The 26,261-nt window shown below is 53.3% G+C and overlaps 1 protein-coding gene and 1 long non-coding RNA gene across 2 annotated transcripts; one reads left to right on the forward strand and one right to left on the reverse strand.

The window, feature by feature from the left end:
* Positions 1-88: 88 nt before the first annotated feature.
* LOC311594426 lies at positions 89-13,690 on the reverse strand. Its single transcript, XR_014778090.1, has 2 exons — positions 13,551-13,690; positions 89-1,027 (listed from the first exon to the last, which is right to left on the reverse strand). It is a non-coding gene; the product is annotated as an uncharacterized lncRNA (long non-coding RNA).
* Positions 13,573-25,967, forward strand: MYLK2 (myosin light chain kinase 2). Its single transcript, XM_084776001.1, has 13 exons — positions 13,573-14,064; positions 14,170-14,269; positions 14,762-15,233; positions 15,877-16,175; positions 17,576-17,681; positions 18,115-18,208; positions 21,188-21,297; positions 21,421-21,562; positions 22,699-22,769; positions 22,965-23,093; positions 23,649-23,801; positions 23,902-24,034; positions 25,038-25,967. The coding sequence occupies exons 1-13, from the start codon at positions 13,825-13,827 to the stop codon at positions 25,116-25,118; spliced, it is 2,130 nt and encodes a 709-aa protein (XP_084632127.1). The 5' UTR covers positions 13,573-13,824; the 3' UTR covers positions 25,119-25,967.
* The last annotated feature ends 294 nt before the right edge of the window (positions 25,968-26,261 follow it).

Here is a 26,261-nt window from a genome sequence, read left to right on the forward strand (position 1 = left end):
CAACTGCATGGACCCAGACAGCGTACAGAGGCGCTGCTGAAGCCCGGTCTGTACTCTTGCTGCTGACGATAGAAAGGCTCAGCCTACATTTTCCAACCTGACTTGAAATAACCTTTTTTTAAAAGGTCACAAGATTTTATTTGGGCTCGCTATTTTCTGGGAATGCAGTGCATCCTCCCGATGGCGAGGTGACACAGTTCAGTCTGTGACAAATAGCACAATTCGGACTGGCAGTTAAGCCTGGTCTATAACCTTCGAGGGCCTGTCCCTGTTGGCTTATGTACCCAAGCTGAGCCTCACTGGTCTAAATTGTACAACCTCCCAAAGCAGTGCCTGGCTTTTCGAGTGCTTTTGTTTGAATGTGTAGTGCGGGTGCCCTGAGAGACCAAAGATCCCTTGGAGCTGGAGCTGCGCACACGTGAGCTTCCTTGCCAGAGCCATCCTCCAGCCCTCTGAGTGCACTCTGCTGCTAGCAGATTGGATGTGGAGAGGAAGCTGAACAGAACAGGGCTCATCCTTGGGGTGCAGAAGATCCAGTTTTACCCCAGTCCTGGGGATTTTGTTGTCAATACTTGGATCTTTCGTTTGTTTCTGGCCGCTTGGTATTTTCACTCCAAACGTCTTGATCCATTCTCCAGGCCTGCCTTCTGCAGTTCCAACTGCTGTGTCAGCTACCGGGGGTAGCACATCAGGCACGTCCCCATGATCCTAAAAGGACTGGTTGGTTTATTGGGGTGACCTGGCTGCTCACAGGGATATAAATAACTTTTGCAAGTGAGCACCAGTGCCGCCACCTGGGCATTCTGAGGGAGGTGGAGAGGCCCCGCCCATCTTGTTTCCTCATCCCTTCAGGCTGTATCCTAGACAGTTTTGTCTTTCCAAGGTAACTTGGAAGTTTTTCTGAACAAAGAACATACCCAGAGATGAAACTTCATACGTTTTCAGCTGGGCTTGGTGGTGCGTGCCTTTAACCCCAGCACCCAGGCAGACTCAGCTCCATCTCTGAGTTCAAGGCCAAGGTGAGACCCTGTTTCAAGAAAAGTAAATAAAATTTTCTACATTTGGGCATTTTATACATGTGCATACTTTCCACTGAATTTTGTTTTGTTTTGTTTTTCGAGACAAGGTTTTCCTGTGTAGTCTTGGCTGTCCTGGACTCACTTTGTAGACCAGGCTGGCCTCGAACTCACAGAGATCCACCTGCCTCTGCCTCCCCAGTGCTGGGATTAAAGGTGTATGCCACCACACCCCGCTCCTTTCCACTGAATTTTAACTTTTGTTAAAAAAAAAAAAGACATTGTAATTTTAGTTGTGTGTGTGAGTGAAGGTGCCTGCGTGGGCTGGAGGTGTCGGATCGCTGTGGGGATGGACTTACAGGAACAACTCCTGTCCTCTGCAAAGCAGTCAACACCGCAGCAAATGAGCCAGAGCCGCAGCCCGAGTGTCCTGTTCGTTGCCGTCCTCATGCCTTTTATCTCTCTAGTTTATATCTAAACATATATTTTGTAATATAAACTTGAAAAAATAATTTACTGGACTTTACTAGGAAACCTGGCTAACTAACATTTTGCTGGACAATTTTGTAAAATTTCCACCATTTGACTCTGGGTTGCTGAAATTGCACAGTTTGGGGAGTGCATCTCCTGACAGTCACACCTGCGCTGTGGCTTCCCGTCCTATACTTGTACCGTCAGCCTTCCTTCTGCCCACTGCCTGGCTTTGCTCTGTAGGTTGGCTACCATTTTGGTTGCTGTTTGATTCCTTTCAGGTTCTTTTCCACGGAGTTTTCTGTCCCTGGGAAATAGAGCTGAGGGGCGGGCAGCTTGGGGTCGGTGTTGCTTGCTATAGCATTTCAGAGAGGAGACTGAATACACACAATTGTACAGTGAGATGGGCTGTGACTCAACCCACAGCTCAGTACCGAGGAGCACAGCACTTGGAACTGAAGCTACTGCTTTTCAAGGCGGGTTATCTTGTTTTAAAATAAGTGCAACAGTAGGACTGCTCTTTGTCCACAAAATACTAATACATGCTGCATAGCCACGTAGCTGTCTTTCTTCACCTCCTGTTCTTTAGAAATAAGCTGTGTGATTGAAGTGTTTTTGTGTGAGCATTCACCGATCAAGCATTGCATTCAGTCCCGTGTGTGTGTGTGTGTGTGTGTGTGTAAATTAAGTTATACTGCATTAATTTTTGTTTTTATTTTTTAAGACAGGGCCTTTATTTATAGCCCTGGCCGTCCTTGAACTTGCTCTGCAGACCAGGCTGGCCTTCAACTCAGACATATGCCTGCTTCTGCCTCCCAAGTGCTGGGATTAAAAGTGTGTACCTCCAGGTTTACTGCATTAATTAAAAATTTTTTAGTTTAGAAAGCCTCTACATGCTGTGCATATGGTTCAAAGCTGTGAAGGTAGCAAGGTAACCCATCTGCTCAGGGGTGCCTGGTTTCTTGTACTCCTCCCCGGCCTTATATACACATCGCATCCTCTGCTCCTTACTCTTTTCACTGCCTGTGGCTTTGAGTGGCGGAACGCCTGCCCTACCCTGAGCTTGTCCTGGCTTCCGGAGCATGAAGGCTCATGGGAATCTAGCAAGGTAGCTGTCGGGAAGCCCAGGGGCAGGTCAGCGGCTGTTCTTGGCTTGGCTTTGTTGAGCCTCAGGGACTTGCTCATTATTAGCTGGACAGCCTGCTTGCACCTTCGTTTCCTGTTAGAGAAATTTAACCTGCTTTTTGACCTCACTGTGTAGCTCAGGCTGGCCTTGAACTCATGATCCTGCCTTAACCTCCCAAGGTCTAGGATTACTGGTGCGTACCTCCGGGCCACCTCCAGCATTACTCTTTTCAATTTCGTAGAAGCCTCTGGGGGAAGTTTCTCAATGCTGACAGTAGCAGTTAAAAAAGCTGTGAGCCACGTGGCTAGGCTCCTGTTTCTGCCGGGGCTGAGTTTCAGTCTGGTGGTGTGGTGGCTCCCTAGGAGCTGGTCAACACTCTGAAGCCCGAGCTGGCTGCGGCCTCACAGCCTGCTGGGATGCTCATTTTAGGCAACATATAAAGTTTCCTGGAGACAGGACAAACCCAGGCCTATGGAAAGAGCAGGAAGGTTAAAGTGTGTAGTACTTTGAGCAGTGACGAAGGTGTAACCAAGGAGCTGACATGTTTGCTCCAAGGCCAAGAATTCCAGGACAATTTGTTACTAAGTTAAAGCCAATGCAGTTGCTACAGAAAAGATGTGTAAAGGCATGGGCCCCTTATTTTCTCTGCCTTCTTACATACCCACTGTCTAGGAGCGCTCTCTCTCTCTCTCTCTCTCTCTCTCTCTCTGGGGGTGGTGGTGGTCATTGCTGACATTGCAAACGGGCTGGTGGGATTTGCTCTTTACTGCCTTGCATGACAGAAGCTGAGCTCGGGTCAAGCCATAACTTGTAGGTTGTGGTCCTAGGCTCCCTGAAAGCAGTGTACAGATACTGCCGTTCACTTTGAGAACTTGTGGTTGCAGGGTCAGGCAGGCTGGAGGAGATTTAGGCTTCTCAGGAAAGATGCCAGCTTGGAGGCACCAATTGCCTTTTTCTTCTTAGCGGGGGGGAAAAGACTGGACAGGGAATACAAGCCCTTCCTGATGGGCAGACCCTGGATTTACTAAGGAGCTGCCATTCCCAGCACTGTGGGCAGGTGTGTGAACATGCCAAGAACTGTGGCCAAGGGCCATTGGCCAGCTTGTTTGGGTTTCAGCAGCATTCTCGGGTCTTCTTTCAGGAGCAAAGGTCAGAGAGGCTCTCAGCATGCCAGGCTACTAAACAGTAAACGTGAGGAGCAGTGTGGGGCCACACTGTTTAACATGCTTGGTCAGGGGAGAGAATTCCCCAGGCTCCTGCTGACTTCCTGTCAGCCACTGCACAGAGCTGCTGTACTCCCACGGCATCTTGAGTCTGTTTCTGTGTAGTATAAAGTCTCCCCATGCCTCCCTCCCCCGGCTCCTTTATACTACACACGCACACTTTATAAATACCAATTCTAACAGCAGCACACGACTCCATCCTTCTGAGTTTGTTTCTCCCTGGTGAAAATGTTTGCTTTGGGAAGGGTTGTTCTGGGCTCTATTTATAGACAGTATTGCCCCATTTGCCTCCCCTTAATATGTCATGTTTATATCAACTTTAATCTTTTCTAACCACCTGCCAGTTTACCTTGTAAGTAAAATATAAGATGAGGGGGGTAGGGAGTCAGCGGGGGGAGGGAGGGACGCCCTCCAAAGGGAATGGGCTGCCGATAGCATACTTGGTAAGCTACTTGCCTTGCAAGCATGGGCTCTTGAGTTCAATCCCCAGAAGCCATGGGAAATAAGCCAAGTGCAGTTGTGAACCCTTATAATTGGGGTGTTGAGGAGGTGTAGGCAAGCAGATTTCTGGGGCTTGCAGGCCAGCCAGCCTAGCCTAACTGGTGAGTTCTAGGTCAGTAAGACTGTGTCTCAAATAAATAAGTAAGTAAAGTGGTGGGGCTGGACTTAGCAGAAGGCTTAGTGGGTAAAGGTGCCTGCTGCCAAGCCTTATGACCTGAGTTCAATTCCAGGGACCCCCATCGTAGAAAGATGGAACAGACTTCCCCAACGTATTCTTAGGTCTTGCTCGACATATGCGACGGTACACATACATTCACAATAAGTAAATAAATATAATAGTACTTTTAAAATGATAGAAAAAAGAGATCCTTTAAAAAATAATAAGGTAAAGAGTGCCCCAAGGAACAATACCCACCATTGTCCTCTGGCCTTCACATACACACACACATGCTCCCAGACACACACAAATATGTGTACCTGTGTGCATACACAAAAACAGTTTCCCATAAAAGCTGCAGATAGGGATAAGGGAAAATGGTAATGAGCTCGTTCTCCAATCCTGAGACCTGAATCTGCCCCAGCACTTGTGGAAAAAGCCAGATACCGAGGGAGACAGGCAGATCCTGGAGCTCAATAAGGCGGAGAGTGACTGAGGACACCTGACATTGGCACCTGGCCTTCACACACATGTACATGCACCCACATGTACCTGTACACATAACTGACAAAGCACAGGCAGTAATGTTATTCTGGCATGCGTACTTATTTGCAAGTTATTTATATATATATATATATATATATATATATATATATATATATTATATATATTGTGTGTGTGTGTGTGTGTGTGTGTGTGTGTGTGTGTGTGTGTGTGTAGAAAGCTGCTTTGAGCTAATGTGTCAGTATAACTGACATTCATGCCCAGCAAAAACAAAACAAAAAAATGTATTGGCACTTAGATGAGCCTTCCTGGAAATAATTTTAGCTGTGTTTTAAACCCTTGTGACTCCTATTTTCAAGTTGATGTTCACACTGGTCCTGTTGGCCCGAAGCCTTCAGGTCAGATTTGAAAGGAGAAAGTTCTTAGTCTTCCTTACCCGGGGGCTGTGATGTGAAAGTGTGGGAGGGAGATTATAATGTCCCTTCTGTTCTTGACAAGTGACAACCTTGAATGCATCATTCCTCCTTTCAGAGTCTCTACCTCTGTCAAGTAAAGCTGAGCCAGGACAATGCCTGAGGCTCCTTTCATCTTAACCAACTTCCCAGTTTCCCATGGTGATCTCCTTAGCCGCCACTGGCCACGTTCATGCTTGTGTCCTTCTCTTGCCCGCTGCTGATCTCAGGAACCCCTCCAGCCCCAGCCCTGCTTTCCCACGTGTTGGAGGCCAGGGTGCGATCTTGTGGAGGACTTTCCAAGGGTTGTTCTGGAAGCGGAAATCTAGCCCAGATCGCTCCAGGGGACTAATCCCTGAATAATGTTGTCCTCTGACACACACACATATTTTCTGATGTTTCTCTTGACCTTGGAACTGGTTAAAGACTGCACGGAATGTTCAATTATTAACAGACTCCATAAAGCTATCCCTGCCCCATCCAAAATGTGATTTTCTTTTTTTTTTTTTTTTTTTTTGAAGTGGTCCTTCTGTTGGTGGTGATTTAGGATATCACAGTAAAACTGACACCTCATCTTTCTCCTTTTTATTTCTTCCCACTGCACTTTGCTTTTTATGGCATAGGTGGCCGAGGGGCCCAGTTGCTTAGTATCCTTGTACAAAGTCCAGGAAGAACACGGAATAGTTACATTTGAGTTTTCCAGACTTCAATGTCATCTTAGTTGGAGCAGTAGAAGTTCAGGGTGTAGTTCAGTTGGTAGGGTGCTTGCCTAGCATGCACAAAGCCCTAGGTTCAATTCCCAGCCTCTGTATTAAACCAGGCATGGTGACAAATGCCTGTAATCCCAGCACTGGGGACGCGGGGACCAGGAGAAGCAGAAGTTCAAGGTCATCTTTGGGCTGTAGCAAGCTTGAAGCAAGCTTGGCTAAAGACTCTGTCTCAAAAAGAAAAGATGACAATGAGGAGGAAAATGTTGGAATGATGTGTCCCAACTGGGCCTTTCTGTCCCCCTTCAAGGAGGGACGTTTCTCAGCTCTGAAGTGACCCCAAGCACTGTGGGCACGGATGGCGGCTGTTAGCTTCTGTGGCTGTGACCATACCTGAGTCAATCGACATGTGCCACCAGCAGAGGCCAGAAGCCCCTGATGCTAACCCTTTGGTGAACAGCCTGCCGGGCAGGCTCAGTGGCCTCTAGTTAGCAGCCAACTAAGGAAACCAGGAGAAGGCTCATGAGAATTCACACAAGTGAGAGGAGCTGGGGACAGGCATGAGCTGAGTGGGTGGCAAGCTGTCCCACTGTCTTGGTTGGGACTGAGCTTCGTTGGGACTGCTCTCGGCTTCCTTGTATTTGCACATTGGCCTTTCCCTCTTTTTTAAAGTTTGTAGGGAGGTGATGGGAGACCAATGCAGGAAGCAGTTAGCATGGCTGGACGGTGAGGTGAGTGGCTGTGGTTCCTTCCAGGAACTGACACTGTTGTCTGCTGCCACAGGCTTCCCGGAAAAGGGAGGGGGAGGCTCAGTATCTTCTTGGCCTGAGGACTTTCTCCATGAAGCCACAGAATGCCCATCACCCAGAGCTAGAAGTGCAAACTCACCATCCTCATTGTGAGCCCAGTGAATCAGACACCCTTGGTATGGGCCCAGGCTCCTGTGTTTTCATAAGGCCTCCATTGGAGGGGGTTGCATACCTAACTGTGGGGACTACTGTGCCAGGGAAAAGACCTGCTGATCCTGACTCAGGTTCCCGGAGAGCTGCCAGCTACTCTCTCATGTGACCCGAAGTGCTCAAGCTAATCAGAAACCCTCAAGTTGAGCACGCTTTCCTGCCTCCCCTGTGCCCTAGGGAGTTTCCCTGTCCAGCGGTTCCTGTTGCTGAGTTCCTTGAGTGGGTGTTTGTCTCTTCAGTAAGACTGTGACTGAAAGGATGATGGGGCACAGATGCCTTTCCACAGGTCCTCCCAACAAGTCACGTGACAGACCAGTGGGGTGTTTTTCTTTCTTTTTTTTTTATTTTAATTTTTTAAATTTTATTTTATTTATTCATATTACATCTCCATGGTTATCCCCTCTCTTGTATCCTCCCATTCCTCCCTCCCTCCCATTTTCCCCTTACTCCCCTCCCCTATGACTGTGACTGAGGGGGACTTCCTCCCCCTGTATATGCTCATAGGGTATCAAGTCTCTTCTTGGTAATGTTTTTCTTTTAATGTCACTGGAACTGACAAAGTGTGTAACCCTAAAGTATCTTGAGAAGAGCATGTGCGTGGGTGTGGGTATCTTCAGGGGCTCCCAGAGGGTGGATCCTAGCTCTCTGCTGCTTGTGAGATGGGGCTCCCACTGACCTCAGCCTTGTGTGCATGTTGGGGGGTGAGGGGGAACTCCAGCTAAGCCTCTCAGAGGCCATGAGGCAGGTCCTCTCCTTTGTAAACCTGTTGCCAGCAGAGCAGGCATCCCATCGGTGTGGGCTGTGCCCTGCTGGATGTGCAGGCTCCTGTTCAGGATGTGGCAGCTGCCCGTCATCAAAGCAACAAGCTTTAGCGGGCCTGACTGATTGCCAGAGTGGCCCAGGTCTCAGGTGGGCTACATCTGGGAGGCTCCTCAGGCCCTGCCTTGCTGCTGGCTTAGACGCCCTTCATCTTCCCAGGCAGGGCCCCCGCCTCCACCCGGCAGCCACTTGCAGATGGCCAGGCACCCCCTCATTCTCATGGTCACCCAGCTTAGTTAGCCAAGAGACCTGGAGCTTTAAAAATAGCGCAGAGGCAAACCAGGCCAGGAGCTGCCTATCCACACAACAGGACAGAACACACATTCCCCACTTCTTGAGCCATTTCCTGGGATCATGTGTTGAGAATAACTCCCAGAACAGACAAAGTCAAGTTACTGCCTCCTGGGTGTGCGCTCTGCACAGCCCGTTTCTCCTCTGTGGCCCATCTGTGCCTCATTCAGCTGCCTTTGCCGTCCCATGCACTGTGTGCTTAAGCCTGCTCCAGGGACATTTCCTGTTCTTGGAACAGCTGCACCGGACTGGGGTACCCTCCTGCCACTTGATCCTATAGGGAGGTGTCCAGTGGCTGTGGGCAATTTTCAGATGACCTTGTTCCTCTGACGTCATTAGGTAGCTATTTTTAGCTTTGCTGTTTATGCTGCAGAAGTTGGGTTGAGGTGGGGGAAGGAGCAGGGAAGGGACTGGGCTGGTTTCCCTTGTCCCAAAGCCATGCCAAAGGAGTGCTTACTCTTTCGTATTAATAGAACTCCTGGGGCCACCAAATTGATGACAGTGTCTCAATATTCTTATTTATTTATTTAGATAAGGCCTCATCTCGTAGCCCACCGCTGCCTCCTCCATCTCCTGAGTGCCGGGAGGCTTGCACCACCATCCCTGGTTCTCACTTTGTTCACAAAGGCGTTTACTTTCAGTGGCCATTGCTTCTGGCACACAGTAGAAATGAAGCCTGTTTGAGTTAAAATTCTGCCTCTGCCTCTGAAGCCTTGGGTCAGTTTCTCCTCTGCCTCTGTTTCCTCCTAGAAAAGGGAGTGATTTTGGCATCGGCTTCATATGGTGAGAAGAGCGGCAGCAACTCCTGGCTCTGGCAGGGAGCCAACACGCCACGAATATCATTGTCTGTTGCCACAACCACGTCCTGCCTGAGACACAGGAAGTGTTGGAGATGCGGTCCCTAACACTTGGACTTGCGGGAGGCCTCAGACATGGGGATGGGCGGGCAGCCCCCACAGGGCAAAAGAAACACCGGCATCACTTTCAAGGCACGGGAGAAGTGATTTCTGTCCCCCAGGAAAGCCCCCAGTGCATCTCAGCTTCTTCCAGAGAGATGCCCCTTCCTCAGGCTCCGATCTAGCTCGCCTGAGTTCAAGAGGGGCGGGGCCATCACAGGTTATGAAAACCCCAAGGTGCTTCTGTATGCATCTGGGCTAAAAGGCATGGCCTCACACAACGAGGATGTAGGTCCTGAGACCCTCGCCCTGGCTGTACCAATGTGACTTACCAGGAGACAAACTGCCTCACAGCTGGCCCTCTTGTGGGGTCTCTGGCAATGCTTTCCAGTGAGCGGGTCTCTGGCTTGGCACTCTTCCAACTTGGGTTTACATACAAAGATGCAAGTGCTGCTCAAAATGACAAATTGCTGGCACCCCATCCCGAGCAGCCCTCACGGGAAATGACTGGCGCTCAGGTACGGAGAGCTGGGAGCAGTGGCAGTGGGGGCTGCACTTTCTGCTGAGAACTGCCCTGACCACCAGTCCTCAAGACTCTGAGCATGCGCTGCGGGTGTCTGTGCTGACTCGTTTTCACATATTTATCCAACTATAGCTATAACATATAAAGAACAGGGAGATCCAAACAAGTAGAGGCAGTTGAAGTGTGTCCTCTGTTGTCTTCTTACCAGCTACCCTCAGCAGCAAGGATGGAAGTCTGTGGCAGGGCCAGAGCTTTCCTGTAGGCCTGGGAAGGACTGACAAGGCTCAAAGTGGGAGAGAGCAAGGAAAACAATGTGCTGGTGACAGCCCCAGTGACTTTCAAAGAAGGCTTGGAGTGGAAGCAGCGAGAGGGAAAGGCCATTGCTCAACCGCCTGGATTTTCCATCACAGCAGAGGGAGCGAGGGAGCGGGGGAAGGGTCAGGTGGGGAGGTGGGGGAAAGTCTCCTCCAGCAGGTCCTTGTAAAGCCTTGTAAAGCCTCTTGGCTGGACCAGTTTCCTTTTGGGAGCCAAGGAGCAGTGCTGGGTGGCGTTAACCCCTGCATTCCCGATGAGATTGCCCAGAGGTGGGCAGGACCCTAGCCCGTGCTCCTGGAAGGCAAAGCTGCCCAGGGCAAGTGGCCTAAGGAGCCGTGAACTCTGGCTAGAGAAGTCTTCCCTCTGGCCTTGTTAAATCCAACAGGCATAATTGCATCCTGCTGACCTTAATTCCCCTGGCAGGTTTAATTGGGCCTGGCACTGTCCCACTTTCTGCCTTGGCCCCACAGAGGCAAAGGGTGTCTGCGCAGCTGGCATGGGGCAGGGGAAAACCCCTTTATGAGTTAGGTGGGCAGGGGTTCTGGCAGTCTCTTGCAGGGTTGAGGAGGTTTCCCTGTGCCCCTCCCCCATGCCTCCAAGAGGACCGAGAAGCTTGAGGTCTCTCTGTGAGCAGCTGACAAGACTGGGTCATGCTGCACAGATCCACGTCAGCCTCCCATCCCAGCAGAAGGCGCATTCAGTGGAGCTAACTAGCTAAGCTCTGTCTGCAGTGGTCACCACATTGCCAAGTGCCAGGTCCTTTTGCTCTGTACCAACGGCCCTACATACACTGGCTCAGCCACTCTGGGCACCCTAGTGAGCTTCCTGCTGGGAGCAGGTGTCCTCCGGCAAAGGAGGAGACCATTGAGGCACATGTCATCCTCACAGCTGGTGCTCCTCACCGTTACCCCATAAGCCTGCTTCAAGATGAAAGGCAGGATGTTCCCGGGGCTGGGGAGGCCCACTCATCAGAAAGCATTGCCCGGGAGAGGGTCAGCCGCACGGCACTCTACAGTGCTGGTCCCACAAGCATAAGGATCAGAGTTCCATCCTGGGTGCTCATGTAAAAACTGGGCACGACACTCATTTGTCATCCCAGCACTAGAAAGGCAAAAATGGAGGCAGGCCTTGGGGGTTTCCTAGCTCATCAGCCTAGCTGAATCGGTGTGTCCTAGGCTCAGAGACAGACTCTGTCTAGCTCACTGTCTACTGCTGTGATTAAACATCATGACCAAAAACAACTTGGGGAGGAAAGGGTTTATTTCAGTTTACAGTTTACGGTCTACCATGAAGGGAAAGCAGGGGAGAAACTCAAGCAGGAACCTGGAGGCAGGAACCAAAGCCATGGAGGAGGCGTGCTCTGCTCCTCCTGACTTGCTCAGCTTGCTTTTTCATACAAGCCAGGACTAATTGCCTAGGTATGGCACCACCCATAGTGGGCGTCCACACCAATCACTACTCAAGAAAATGCCTTATAGACTTGCCTATAGGCTAATCTTATGGAGGCATTTTCTCAACAGAGGTTCCCTCTTCTAAGATGAACCTAGATTGCATCTGGTTGACAAAAACAAACAAACAAAAAACTCATACAGATCAGGTAGAGCAACTGAAGAAGACTCCCTGACATCAACCTCTGCCCCACCCCCCACCCCCTGTCCCCCCTACCCAGGCCCCCACGCTCCTCAAACAACCAGCCAGCTATGGTGAAAACTGCTCTTAGCTGTTTTAATGCGGGAACCCGCACAAGAGCAGTAGGTTAGACTAAAAGCCTGTTGTAACAGGAGGTGGCGCTGAATTTGAGTATGACCATTCTGAAGCTGCTTGCCAGGCTGAGGAGCTCTGGGGAAAGCTGTTTATGCCATCGCGCCCTGCCCCTCCCCCCACACTACCCCAGCATCAATCTGCATCTTTAACATGTGAAAGAGACACTTGACATCTAGGGTGTCCTGTATGGGTCCTGGGAGCTAGCCCTTAGCTAGCACTTGGGCGACCTGACAGGTGATATATTGATAACCACAGAGGATGTCTAGGGGCCATCAACTAGGGGATGTCACCAAGGGCCACCACAGCAAAGTAATTCAGACCCCCCAGCCAGCCTTCCTGGTCGTTCACTTGGCTAGTATGGTAGGCACACAGTTCTGGGGGTACACAAAATACCGCGTAGCTCTGTCTAGGCTGTGAGCTTACCGTGGGAGCAGCCTGGGTCACCAAACCACATTGGGAGTGGAGAGATCCAGCATTTCAAGGTAAGCCAAACCATGCTGGCAAGGCAGCCAAGTAGAGGGCTAAGGATGTCTCTGTCACAGGTGAGTGCAAGAGGCATTTCAACCTTCTGAGTGCCTTCGCGGGTCTACACGGCAGAAGGGAGCGCAATTTATGAAGCTTTCTGGTAACCAACACTGCTGAGGGCTTTAGGCAAAGTCACTCAGACCATTAGCCCTCCTCACCATCACTCAGAAAGTGGGGTGAGCGTGGCCCACAGTTACCACCAGTAACAACATGCAGTGAGAAGTTAGGAAACGCCTATAGGAGGTGATTGGTGGCAAGGATGCTCTTCCTTACCCAGCCCGGCCCCTCATGGGGAAGTGCTGCACAGACATTGCTTATTTTTTGCTTCCTGGAAGAGCAATGTTGTGTGCTGAACTCTGAGGAAGAGAAACAGTGGACAGGACCAGCCCAGAGAGGATGGGGGAGGGGAGCGCCAGCGCCAGTTTCCACGAGCTCGTGTCCAGTGCCTTCGATGTTTGCCTCCTTTCAAAGAAGCCATGCGTTTTGAAATCGCCACATTCTCGCAGCTCAAGGAAAACAGGAAAGGGGCTGAAGGCATAAGTGACACATGTCTGTCACCTCAGTACTCTGGGGCCTAAAGCATGAGGATCAAGAGCCTAGGCTACCCCGGGCCGCATAGCAAGAACCAGTCTAAAACCAACAATAAAAATTAAAATAAGGGTAAGAAGCCTTGATGCCGCCCTTCCGGCCAAGTGATGGATTGCTTTGTTCTCCTGCCAAAAAGAGTTTGCACGGGTCACAGACACTCTCTGCTACTGTGCTCCTGAGCTTCCCCCTTCATAACCAACCCTGTAGCAGCTTCCTGATGCATTTCACAACCCCACATTGCCTCCACTTCAGAGGTGCTGTGTTCCTGCCAGCCGCCAGCCTCCATCTCTCTCCTCTGCAGGGGAAGGGCCAGCGGTGGCCAAGCACTGGAAATGTTTGCCTCAGGTGGGATCTGAACCCAGTTATGCCACGACCACTTCCAACACTCAGCCTTGGCCAGTGCTCAGGGCTCCTCCCAGAAAAGTGGGGGCTCCCCGGCTCTGCACAGTGGGGAGGACTCTACAGCATGATTCTCCCTGCCCATCTCAGCCTGGGCACGTGGAGCTCAGTTCCCCATCCCTGAAGAGGCCTCTCTTCTTGATGAGGGTCATCATATATTTCCACTGGCCTCCCTTGCCTATTCAAGCCAAGCCTCCGTGGTCCAAAAGAATCCAAGAAAAAGATGTTTTCCCCCGGGGGCAGTGGTGGGGGTGGAGGGAGGGTGGAGGCAACCTGTGGACAATGAAGCAAGTGATCCTGGTACGATTTCTTACCCAGAGATGGTCTGAGTAGATCCGGATACCAGGGAGCACAAGGCTGTGCACTGGGGTCACGGCAGCTCTCCCCAAGCTCCACGGAACTCTGAGAGGTGTGGCATAGAGGTGGCCAGGGCAATGCCTGGGCCTGATCACAGTCTTGCCCTTCAGCCCTGCCCAAGGGCCCCTCTTCTTGTAGCCTCTTCCCTCGCCCTGGCCACAGCCTGCTCCCCAGGGCCCAGATGCCCCCTCCCTTTTTTCTTCTTAATGGTTCCAACGCCATTCTACCCCCATGTCAGGCCGTGGGAAGAATGCTGTGTCCTCTGAACGGGGGCCAAGAGCGACAGGTGGTGGCAACCCGCACTGCATGGCCCCTGGTGTCAAAGAGCCTCCTCTCAGTCTCCGCCTCCACTGCCCACGCCCCTGCCTCCGCCTCTACCCACCGGGCCCAATCCCTTACAACCACCCCAGGATTGCTCCTGAGAAGCCGGCGGAAGGCAGCCGGGTCACCAGGTTGCCCCTCTCTATCCAGGTACACCTCTCCTTTCAGTTGGCTGGCCGCTGGACTTCTCTCTCCACAGCTGGAAAAGAGGAGGGGCATCTGACAACGTGATACCCTTCACTCCTCTTTCTGCAGCTAGAAAGACTTGGGTTAGACACGCAGGAGCACACGCCTACCTACCTCATGGCTGCAGAAAACAAAGCAGTTGAGCTGGGAAGCCAGAGCTTGTCAACAGGTGCCAAGCTGGGGCAGGAGATGGGAGGGAGGAGCAGCAGCAGAGGGGATGTTTTTGAAGGCAGGGTTGGGCAGGTTCCTCACAGGGAAGTTCTGTGCGCAGGGTTTCTCTGCATGGTGCATGAGGGATTCAGGAGTGGGGATAATTTGTGGGTGGGGTTAGGCTGCAGGACGCAGGACGCAGAACGGGGCCTCCCGCAGCCTTGCCCCTGGCCACTGCCACAGCGGAGGCCAGAAGGTGGATGCCTGCATGAAGCCCTTGCTTGGGGGGGGGGGGGAGGGGGCCGGGGAGTCTCCATCAGTGGCTGTTGGGATTAGCACTAGTACACAAGGAGTGGCGGGCGGCCAGCAAAGCCCTTCCAGAGCCCCTAAGTTCCTGACAAGTTTACTACCAAAAGCGGCTCCAGAGACGTGATAGGACAGGCACCGACAGGCTGTTCCTGGGTAGGGAACCCAGAGGCAGATGCTGATGGATGTCCCCCCTGCTTTGCAGAACAGACAACTAAAGGTGCTGCAGGTGATGGACCTCCAGCTTCAGAGGAAGACCCCAGCCCCCCAGTCACAAAGAAAGACCCGAGCCCCCCTAATGCAAAGAAAGACCCTGGCGCCCCGGACCCAAAGAAAGATCCAGATCCACCCTCCCTGAAGAAAGACGGCGAAGCCCCTGCCCCAGAAAAGAAGGGTGACCCGGCCCCGGCTTCAGCCAGCAGCCAGGGCCCTTCAGGAGAGGGGGATGGGGGCGGGGGGCCTGCTGAAGGCAGTGTGGGGCCCCCCGCAGCCCTGCCCCAGCCCACTGCCACAGCTGCGGCCAGCGGTCAGAAGCTGGATGCCAAGCAAGCACCCTCCGGCAACCAGGGACCCGGAGAACCCAAGGCGAGCAAGAAGGCAGCAGAATGCCGCGAAGCAGGAAGAAGGGGGTCACCTGCCTTTCTTCACAGCCCTAGCTGTCCTGCCATCATCTCATGGTGATTGTCCCTGCTTGGGGAGCAAGGGCTCCAGTGGCACCTTTTCTCAGGCTTAACCTCCCGGGCTTGAGGACTACTAAATATTATCACATCTAGTGCTGGGGAGGGTAGTTCTGCCTCAGGCACCCATCTACCACCCTGTTCCTGAAGGAAGAATATTATCTTCATTCAGAGAATGGAGTGTCAGACAGGAGATGTCTCGGAAGACCGGTTGGGCTACACGCTTTTTTTTTGCCCCTCTAGGCTTCTGGGCACTTGTTTCAAGTGGCAAGTGGCAAGCCGGAGAGTGTAGCCTCCAGCTTAATTTAATATGAAAAGGTGACTAACCGTTCATTCATAAGCCGGTGCAATTGGTTATGCACAATTGGACACAACAGCAACACTTCTCACACCACCCTGATAGTAACACATTAGTGGCAGTTACACGGCAACAGTCTTTATGAATCAGGAGCCTTATAGCTCTCCTGTCGGCCTGTATGATTAGCCACACAATGGCAGTCAGGTTGTCTTGGTTGGCCCTTGGTGTGGATGAGGTGGTGGTGGGTGCATTTAGGGCGGGGGACAAGCTTGTCTTAGCTCTAGACGGCAAAGTGAGGTTGGAAAGCCTCTAACCTGCCTGAGGTGTCTCACGTCTTATGTCTAGCTCCGAGAAGACGCCGGCTGTGAAGCCCCTAAGTGAGACAACAGAACTCACCTTTTCAGGGGTGTCTGTGACCCCCGACCCCCGAGATCCTGGGCCAGCCAAGGCAGAAGGAGGGACGAACGCCCTGGCAGAGGGCCAGAAGGAAGAAGCAGAGAAAGGCCCAGGCCAGGCTGGGCAGGCTAAGGTGCAAGGGGACACCTCCCAGAGGATCGAGTCCCAGGCTGTTTCCTCAGAGAGAGCAGAGGTGGGGCAGGCCCTCTGTCTCACTGCCAGAGAAGAAGACTGCTTCCAAATTCTGGGTAGGTAGGGGCGGGAGTGTCCTGGGCGGTGGGGGAGGGGAGGGATGGAGTGGTTTCAAGTATCCTTATGTAGGGAGCTGAACTGTCCTGGCCCAGGCCTTCTCCAGGTGCCCTGGAGGGGTGGGGGTGGGGGGGCAGGTAGTGTTTCTTTTTGATAGAGACAGGAAAAGGAAACAAAATGCCCAAAGATGATGAAGACCGTCTGACTCAAAAACCCATTTTTTATTTTCTTCTACTTTGGTTAATGTGGGATTTAAAAAAAAAAAAAAAGGAAAATCATACAGAGGAGTAACACAAAGTTGCTGAGAAATGGATTTGGGGCTCTGTCTGAGGAAGGGTTCCAATGTCAGGTGCTTCGAAAAGAAAAAGTGGAGGGCAGGGTGTCATGGAGCCATAGAGGTTTCATGAGCCACACAGGTGTTTGTGTGTGGGACCAGTGGCCAGGGAAGCTGGGCAGCACCCAGAGAGAGCCCTGGGTGGCAGGGAAGTCAGTCTGAGCTGTGTCAGAGTGAAGGGGTCCCAAGCAGGGGTGTAGTTGGGCTTGGGGGTGGATGGGGTGACATAGGGTCAGGAGAGCCCAGAGTGTCCTGACACCCCCTCCTCCAGGCTGAGGTGCCCTGGGAGACCAGCCAGTCTGCCTGGCTCGCGGCAGAATGCCACCCAGACAGGGTAGGAGGACCTGGCGGCTGGGTGGTGGCCAGGGGCCCTGCCTCCTGCCCCCGCGGCGACAGAGACCTCCGCCCCGCCCAGAGATCACATCCTTGGCATGACAGGACCTGAACTCCCTCCAAGGGCCGTCTGATTTATCACCAGAGTGGTTTCCCTGCCGCCTCTGACTATTTTTAAAGGTTTCCATTCCGATGAGTCAGTCTAACTGACCTTCGGGGCCCGCTGTACACACGATGCCCACTAGGTGGCGGTATCTCACCACCGAAAGCCGCGTCCCTGGGCGCCCCACGGTGGTGTAATTAGGTGGCGGGCAAGAGTCTCCGCCCACACCATCATCCAGACACAGCAGTCCCACTCACTGTCTGGGATTCCACTTCACAGCTGCTGTGTGGGCTTGTTCAGGTGTTTGGTTGTTTTTAAAGGAAACAGCACACTCCCTCCTCTATAGCGTGCACCTAAGTCCAGTTAGCTTAGTTGTCTCCTCGTTCTGCAGAGAACATGAGTCCCCCATGATGGAGACAGATATACACAGCAAAACTAGACTTGGAAACTGGGTCTTATATTCCTTGTTCTGACCAGGTGTCCCCAGACATCACATGGTAAACTCAACTTTCCTGGAGGGGGTGGGGGTGGGGGGCGGAACACCTCGATCTTGCAGGAGGGGGTGGTGTCAAAGACATTTCCCAGAAGTCCCCAGCCCTGACTCTAACAGCTCAACTCTGTCTCCTCAGATGATTGTCCGCCACCCCCAGCTCCCTTCCCACACAGGATTGTGGAGCTGAGGACCGGAAATGTCAACAGTGAATTCAGCATGAACTCAAAGGAAGCTCTGGGCGGGTGAGACAGCGACCCAGCCTTGGAAGCATGCATGGGGGAAACATCCAGACCCCCACCCCCACCCCCACCCCGAGACCCAGACACACCCAGTAGAACACAGCCCACATGCATGTACTTGCTTCTGTGTGGTCACACATGTTATCCATCGTGTCGCAAGCAAAGTGCAGTGACTGTGGTCACTCTCTGGATGAGCCATTCCCGGAAGAAATGCAATCTGTTCCTTCTTGTCCCATGCTCTCCAGCCAGCGTCTTAGTAGAACCCTCCTCCACTTCAGGAGGGAGTCAGGGCTGGTGGGGTGGGTGCTTCCATCTCTCAGAGGAGCAGCCAGAGTCAACATCAGGCCTGTGTCAAGGGGAGAAGGGAACAGAAACCTTTGCTGATCCCTGGGTCTTGCTTGGCTGGACCCTCACTCCCAACCTCTTCTCATTACAGTGGTAAGTTTGGAGCTGTGTGCACCTGCACGGAGAAAGCCACAGGCCTCAAGCTGGCAGCCAAGGTCATCAAGAAACAGACTCCCAAGGACAAGGTATCGGGGAGATGTTCTCAGCTAGGCTAGGCTGGGACCCTGACGTGAAAAGCTTGTGGCATTAAAGACGCCACACAGAGAGAAGGATGGACGAACAGTCTGTAACGGGAGCCTGGTGTCCCTAGCCATGAACCACACATCTCGTTTTCAGGCGCAGCTCAGCAGCGCTGGGGAGTACGGGTGCTGGCTAGGTCCTATGATGGGCACTGGGGATCCCCAAGGGCAGTGAGGTGGACCCTGTCCCCAGGAAGCCTGTGCCAAGGAAACGAAGGCCAGTGGAGGGCTTTGCTTCCCACTGCCAGTGTGGTCTGGGCTTATAGCTCTGAGCAGTCCTGGCTCCAGGAGTGAGCTGCTCTGGCAGGTTCACATGGATTGAGGGCAAGCGGCCCAGCAGCAGGTGCCAACAGCTGTGTCTCAGGAGGGAAGCTGAGGGAGGGTGAGAGGAGCATCAAGGGAGGGGCCTGCCTCAGCCCTGGCTCAGTGATGCTTCCTAGAGCAGCGTCTACAGGATGAAGGTTTTGCAGATGGGAGTGTTTCAGGTGGGTTAGGGAGAGACTTTCAGAAAGGGAACTGTGGAAGGGATCCTCAAGTGGAGCAATTCCCTGGCATTCTGGGTTCATTCTGGTATCACAGAGATGGAAGAAAGGAGGAAAAAGAAAGGAGGAGGCGCCCAAGGGCCAAAGATTACCAACGGGGCTGAGGTTACCAACATTGTGGGCAAAGGTAGCCATACACGTGAAAGGCTGGGGCCCACCAAGACCTAGGGGACAGTGCCACAGTGCCACAGAATTCCTATCCCCTTTGCTCCAAGCACAGCTAGGAGGGACGAGTTTTTTTGTTTGGCTCCATCCTGCTCCTGTGTGTGGCTCTTTTACTTACTGACGATTGATTGATTGAGCTAGGGACTCAGGTATCCCAGAGTGACCTTGGACTCACTTTGGAGCAGAGGATGACCCCAATTCCTTATCCTCTGCTTCCTGAGTGTTGGGGTTGCAGGTGTTTGCCATTATACCCAGTTTATGTGCTTCTGGGAATTGAACCCAGGACCTCCTGAATGCCAGGCAAGCACTCTACCAGCTGAGCTATACCCACAGCCTCAGCTCGGCTCTTCTGACTGCTCTCCACTGGCCTCCGTCACAGGATCTGGTTCAGCACGAATGCTCAGTGTCCTGTTATAATTCACACAAGCATTCGCCGTGTGAGTTAATTGGAGCCAGCTGCTGGTTAATTGATCACCGAGCATATTTTTTTTCTTTGCCTTCCACTGTCCCAGGTGCCACAGAAATGTCACAGGACTGTAAAAGTCCCCAACCTCATGGGACCAGCAAATCAGAGTATAGGGACAGATAGATGACTAAAAGCTGGAACAAAATGAAGAGCATGGCACCAGGTGTTGAGAGGTGCCAGGAAGAAAAAGGAGAACCAGGGCAGTGACGGGGAGTCTGGTCAGAGGCTTCCTCTCTGGGGGAAGTGGTAGGCAAAGTGAGAGCCGGATGAAGGAGTGAAGGGGACAAAGGGGAAAGAGGTGCAGCTGGACAGCCTTGCACTGGTGCCTAGTGTTTAACAGCTGCCCTGGGGTGCAGGCGCGAGTAACAGCTGCCCTGGGGTGCAGGCGTGAGTAACAGGTGCCCTGGGGTGCAGGTGTGAGTAACAGCTGCTCTGGGGTGCAGGTGCGAGTAACAGCTGCCCTGGAGTGCAGGCGTGAGTAACAGCTGCCCTGGGGTGCAGGTGTGTTTAACAGCTGCCCTGGGGTGCAGGTGTGAGTAACAGCTGCCCTGGGGTGCAGGTGTGATTAACAGCTGCCCTGGAGTGCAGGCGTGAGTAACAGCTGCCCTGGGGTGCAGGTGTGAGTAACAGCTGCTCTGGGGTGCAGGTGCGAGTAACAGCTGCCCTGGGGTGCAGGTGTGAGTAACAGCTGCCCTGGGGTGCAGGTGTGAGTAACAGCTGCCCTGGGGTGCAGGTGTGAGTAACAGCTGCCCTGGGGTGCAGGTGTGTTTAACAGCTGCCCTGGGGTGCAGGTGTGAGTAACAGCTGCCCTGGGGTGCAGGTACGAGGAGAGGAGAGGCCTGATGAACAGCACGTGCCAATTTCATGGTGTGAATATTCCTGCCATAGCTTATAGCAGCCCCAACCCCGCCGTCCCCCCAGTGAGACCGCTGGCCTGCATGCACATTCTGAAAGTAACAAGTGACAGCTGTTTAGAGTGGAGAGAGGGGATGAGGGATGGCTGGGTTCCTAATCTAGGTTAGGGTGAAACTGTGCCAAACGCCCAAATTGATAGGGTATCTGTGGCCATCCAGATGTGATAGCTCCCAGCTCTTTGTCCCTTATGCTTGGGTGAAGACTCATGTCTTTTTTTTTTTTTTCTGACAGCTACAGACAAGTCAAGCATGGAGAAGGGTGGTATCAAGGACATGATAAATCTGGGGCTTTCTAAGATTCCCCAAAGGGAAACGGCAAAGATGGCTGCTGGGTAGATTAGAGTCTAAGGGATGAAGGGAGTGCTGTGTATTTAAGAATCAATTTCATTTTAGGGGTGGGGGTTGAACAGGGTCTTTTTTTTCTTCTTCCTGAGACAGGGTTTCTCTGTGTAGCCTCAGCTGTCCTGGACTCGCTTTGTAGACCAGGCTAGCCTCGAACTCACAGAGACCCACTTGCCTCTCCCTCTGCCTCCCAAGTGCTGGGATTAAAGGAGTGTGCCACGCCACCCCCTCCCCCCCACCCCAGCTTGAACAGGGTCTTATTGTGCAATCTAGTCCAGTCTTGAGCTCTTGACTGTCCTGCCTCTGCCTCCTGAATTCTGGGATTACAAGCACGCACCACCACACATGGCTTTGGGAACTGATCCCACCTGGCTGCAACACAGTTATGGATCTGATGCAGGTGCTCAGCGTGAGGTTATGAGGAGACCAGGTGGGAGGAGCTTGGCGAGGGCGTTGCTGGTGCCCAGTGGGTCCTCTTGATGTCCCTGCTCCCCAGGAAATGGTGATGCTGGAGATTGAAGTCATGAACCAGCTGAACCACCGCAACCTCATCCAGCTGTACTCGGCCATCGAGACCTCACACGAGATCATCCTGTTCATGGAGTAGTGAGTGGCTGCTGAGGAGCGGGGGTGGGGAGTGGGGGGTGGGGTGGGGTGCGGGGGGGGGCAGGGGGCTGGCGGCAGGGCCAGCAGCTCCGAGCTGGTCTGCAGAGGGGTCTATGCACACAGCATCGAGGGCGGCGAGCTCTTTGAGCGGATCGTGGATGAGGACTACCATCTGACGGAGGTGGATACCATGGTGTTCGTCAGGCAGATCTGCGACGGGATCCTCTTCATGCACAAGATGAGGGTTCTGCACCTGGACCTCAAGGTAGTGGGCGGAGGCGGAGGCCTCCTGGGACAGCACTGGCCACCTGCCATCACTGTTGTCAAGGCTCATATCTCTGGCTCCTCCCATTTCTCCTTTCCATCCCTCCTTCCATCGTACTCGGAGTGGACCCCGAGTGCTTGCTGAGTGTTAGGGATGGGGGAAGTGGGGGTGGGGTGGGGTGGGGGGTGTAGGTGGGAGTGAGGAATGGGTGTGAGTGGGTGTGGGTGGAGCATGCCTTAATCTCAGCTTCTGTGAAGCTTACAGTCTGCTGATGTTGCACAGCACCAACCTCCATGTTGGCTTGAGACAGGTGCTGCCAGTGCGTATCCCTTACTCAGGGCGGGAACCTAGTGCTGAGGGCCCACTTCATAGCAGCCAGTGTTCTGGGATGCCGCTGTGATGCCCACTGAGAAGCCTCATGCCACAGTGCACAGTGTCACAGTGCACAGGAGGAAGGCACTACAGGAGGATTTTCACATCCAGAGCTCACAGAGTCCCCTGCACACAGCTGGCTAGGGACAGCAAACAGATTTCACACAGCTCACTCACTCCCATCCGTACCAGTGGCTGCTGGGAGCTTAGACACCTGCCTAGGGCGTGGAATGGGAAGGGAGAAACACACATCACCAGGTGTCTCCTGTCCCCGTGGCAGACGCTAATGAGTATTGAGATGAATGTTAAAAAGCTCCATTAGCACAGGGTGGCTACTTTCGCTCACTCACTTAACACTCAGTTGCCACAGGAAGAGAGCTCACTCCTAAGGTGGGTCTGGGATGGATATGTTCCCTGCCTGTTCTGCAATGTCCAAATAAGTGAAAGTCATTTTAAAAGGTTATAAAAGGCACAAGAGAGTATCCAGGGCAGGCAGAGGGTGGAGACGGGGAAGCAGACATTTGTCCAGTGGAACGGGGCCGTGGATGGGGGATCCAGTAGTTTCTGGGCAGCCTTGTGCTTGGAGACGGTTCCCTCACAGGGCCTCTGCCTCCTTAGGCTGAGGCCATGCAGGCCTGATGGGTCCCTGAGTTACCATCTCTGGCTCTATTCCCACATGTGGGGGCCCCAGAAAGGGTGGAGCTGGTGGGGCAAAGGAAGGTGAGTTGGATCAGAGGCCAACTTGGGCCACCCGTTTTCTCCAGCCAGAGAACATCCTGTGTGTGAACACCACGGGCCACTTGGTGAAGATTATTGACTTTGGCCTGGCACGGAGGTACCGGTTGGGTGTGTGGGAGGGTGGGGCCTAGAGGCGGGGCGGGGCCTAGAGGTGGGGCGGGGCCTAGAGGTGGGGCGGGGCCTAGAGGCAGGGCGGGGCCTAGAGGCAGGGCGGGGCCTAGAGGCGGGGTGGGGAAGGGGGCTGGATGTCTCTGGTGGCAGCTGGGGACCTGACTCTCCGTCTCACTTCCAGGTATAACCCCAACGAGAAGCTGAAGGTGAATTTTGGGACCCCGGAGTTCCTGTCACCCGAGGTGGTGAATTATGACCAGATCTCTGACAAGACTGACATGTGGAGCCTGGGGGTGATCACCTACATGCTGTGAGCCCCGGGGGAAGGTGCTGGCTTCAGTCAGCAGGTGGCAGGGGTGGGTAGGAGAGGACAAGACTGGCCTTGGGGTTCTGCTGAGGTGGTCTTATCTCTGATCCTTCAGCCTGGATCTATTTTGGGGGAATTGTAGGGAGAACCAGAGAGGGGGGCTTTGTACCCATTTTATATATGAAAAAAATGGTCCCCTAAAAGCACAGAATCCCACCGTGGGGCAGATTCTGGACAGCAGATTCCCTATGCCCCAGAGTGGGGACAGAGGGACAAGTGGACATCTTTCTGCGTGTGCTCACTATGTGTTTCACACTCACCATTCCTGATTTTCACTGCAACCCTGGGAAGCTGGGGTGACTATGCCCATTTTACAGATGAGAAGAGTGAGGCTCAGAGAGGGGAAGTGACTTGCCCAAAGTCACCCAGCCAGATTCAAACCCAGGTCTGTCCCACTCTGAAAACCCGGGGTCTTTCCAGCACATGCTGCCTCCTAGGCTCGGCCCCATCTGCAGCAGCTGCCGTCTCACCCTCTTCCTCTCCTCTCCTTCCCTCTAGACTGAGTGGCCTCTCTCCCTTCCTGGGAGATAATGACGCGGAGACTCTAAACAACGTCCTGTCTGCCAACTGGTACTTTGATGACGAGACCTTTGAAGCTGTGTCGGATGAGGCCAAAGACTTTGTTTCCAATCTCATCACCAAGGACCAGAGGTGAGGCTTGTCCAGGCTGGGGCCACTGTATGTTCAAGTGCATGCCTGGGCCAAGCGGGCCTGGCATGGGCTTGCCCTCACCACACTGCCCTCTCCACAGCGCCCGAATGAGTGCTGAGCAGTGCCTCGCCCACCCCTGGCTCAACAACCTGGCAGAGAAAGCCAAACGCTGCAACCGCCGTCTCAAGTCCCAGATCCTGCTTAAGAAATACCTCATGAAGAGACGCTGGAAGGTACCCGAGCTGAAGGAGGAGGAGGAGGAGGAGGAGGAGGAGGAGGAGGAGGAGGAGGAGGGCTGAGAGGGGGGAGAGCCCATTGCCAGGTTCAGCCCTACCAGCTAAGCTTTGGCAGTCTCTGTTGAACAGGGCCTGGCCGAGAACATGGGCTTTTCTCCTGGGCTAGCTCCCATTCTGAACGGGAGCTGTTCGCTCAACCCGCCTGCCAGGGAAGGGTCATTAATCTAGGTCTCAGGCTAGAGAGAGCATCTCTGACCCCATGATGACTCTCCTCCTTTATTTTCTACACGTCGATTGAACTCCTAAATACTCTGCTGCTGCGGCAGAGATGGGAGGTAGGAATCTGGGTCTTGTAGCCTTGTTTTTTGAGACAGGATATACGGTGCTCTGCCTGCATGCACACCTGCAGGTCAGAAGAGGGCATCAGATCACATTATAGATGGTTATGAGCCACCATGTGGGTGCTGGGAGTTAAACTCAGGACCTCTGGAAGAGCAGTCAGTGCTCTTAACTGCTGAGCCATCTCTCCAGCCCAACGGGGAGATCTTTTAAAAGTCTCCTAAATTTTTTTTATTTTACATTCATGTATTTATTGTGTATATGTACAGAAAGGGAACAGGGGACACACTCATGCCATGGCCTCTAACTTGAGGTGTCAAGTCTGCCCTCCTACCCTGTGGCTCTCAGGGACTGAACTTGGGCTTGGCTGCAGGGTGCCTTTATTGCTAAGCCCTCTCTCTGGCCAGAAGTGGGGACTCTTTTTTTTTTTTTTGGTTTTTTCGAGACAGGGTCTCTCTGTGTTAGACTTGGCTGTCCTGGACTCACTTTGTAGACCAGGCTGGCCTCAAACTCACAGCGATCCACCTGCCTCTGCCTCCCGAGTGCTGGGATTAAAGGCGTGCGCCACCACGCCCGGCTCAGAAGTGGGGACTCTTAAGGAACCAACCCAAGGTTCTCCTCTGCCAGAGTGCTGACCCAAGATTCCTTTCTTATCCCCCAGAAAAACTTCATTGCCGTCAGCGCAGCCAATCGCTTCAAGAAGATCAGTAGCTCGGGGGCACTGATGGCTCTGGGGGTCTGATCCCCAGGAGCAGTAAGCCTGGATGCAGCTGCACAGTGGTCAAGGCTGAAGCCACACAGCTCAGAAGGCCAGAGAGAGAGAGAGCCGGCCAGATCTCTAGACCAGGCTGGCCAGGACAAAGCTGCAGCAGGCCCAGAGGCTTAGGACTCCCCAGGCCCTTAGGTGATACCGCTTCCCCTATGTGAACACGGAGTGCGGCCTGGAATCCATGTTGCTACCGCCTCCTCGGACGGGGCTGTGGCCCATCAGCTCCACCCAGACTCCAAGGATGTCCAGGCCGTTCCCTATTCTCTCCCTAGCTTCCCCCTTTGAACAGCTGCCCTGTAGCCTCTGCTTTGCCCCACCTGGGGCGCCCTTGCCTGGAGTGGGCGAGCTGGGGGTCCAGCAGGTGGGTTGAGGGGGCTGGGGGTGGGGGTGGGCGGGGCAAAGGATGCAGGCCAGCTGCCAGGGGAGACAGAGCAGGCTTTGTGCGAAAGGATCTCCACGCCTTGCTTCACACTCCCAACAGAGATGGCCTCCCGGCCCCCACCCACTGCTTTTTGTGACCACCAACACGCAGGAACTCTGTGAGAAAAAGCCAGCCTGGGCCTGGAGTAACAGTGGGTGGTGAGGAGGGGAGAGGCCTGGGAAACATGAGGCTACCCCCAAGGTCACCCGAGGACCGAGTCTTCCCAGCCTGGAGGACTCTGTGGCCCATCCCAGGGGCATTCACAACCCCAAATGACAGGATAAACTTGCCCAACAAGAAGTATGGAGGCTGTCAGGCAGCCCCCAACCTGCTCTCAGCTTGTGCCTTGTAAATAAACACACAGGTTGGAGGTGGCCTCCTTCCTTCTGCACGTGCGCGTACTCGTGTGAGATCACAAGTTACTGCGTCGGTTGGGCACCTACTGCGTGCCAGGCACTGAGCTCTTGCATCTACGCATAATGTGGTGTTCACTCAGGAGCCAGAGTACCAAACGTGAGCTGTGTTCAAGTGGCTTCCTTGCTGTGCCTCAGTTTCCTTACCTGTGCTAGACTCTAGTTATGGGCTCATTCTTTGGAGGAGGAGGAGGAGGAGGAGGTAGGTAAGATTTGTATCTCACAGAGGGAAACTAAGTCAGGTGGTAAGACAGCGGTAAGACCCACCTCAAGGAGAGGAGA

Source organism: Acomys minous, assembly GCF_964271855.1.
Source record: "Acomys minous genome assembly, chromosome: 3".
Lineage (NCBI taxonomy): Eukaryota > Metazoa > Chordata > Mammalia > Rodentia > Muridae > Acomys > Acomys minous.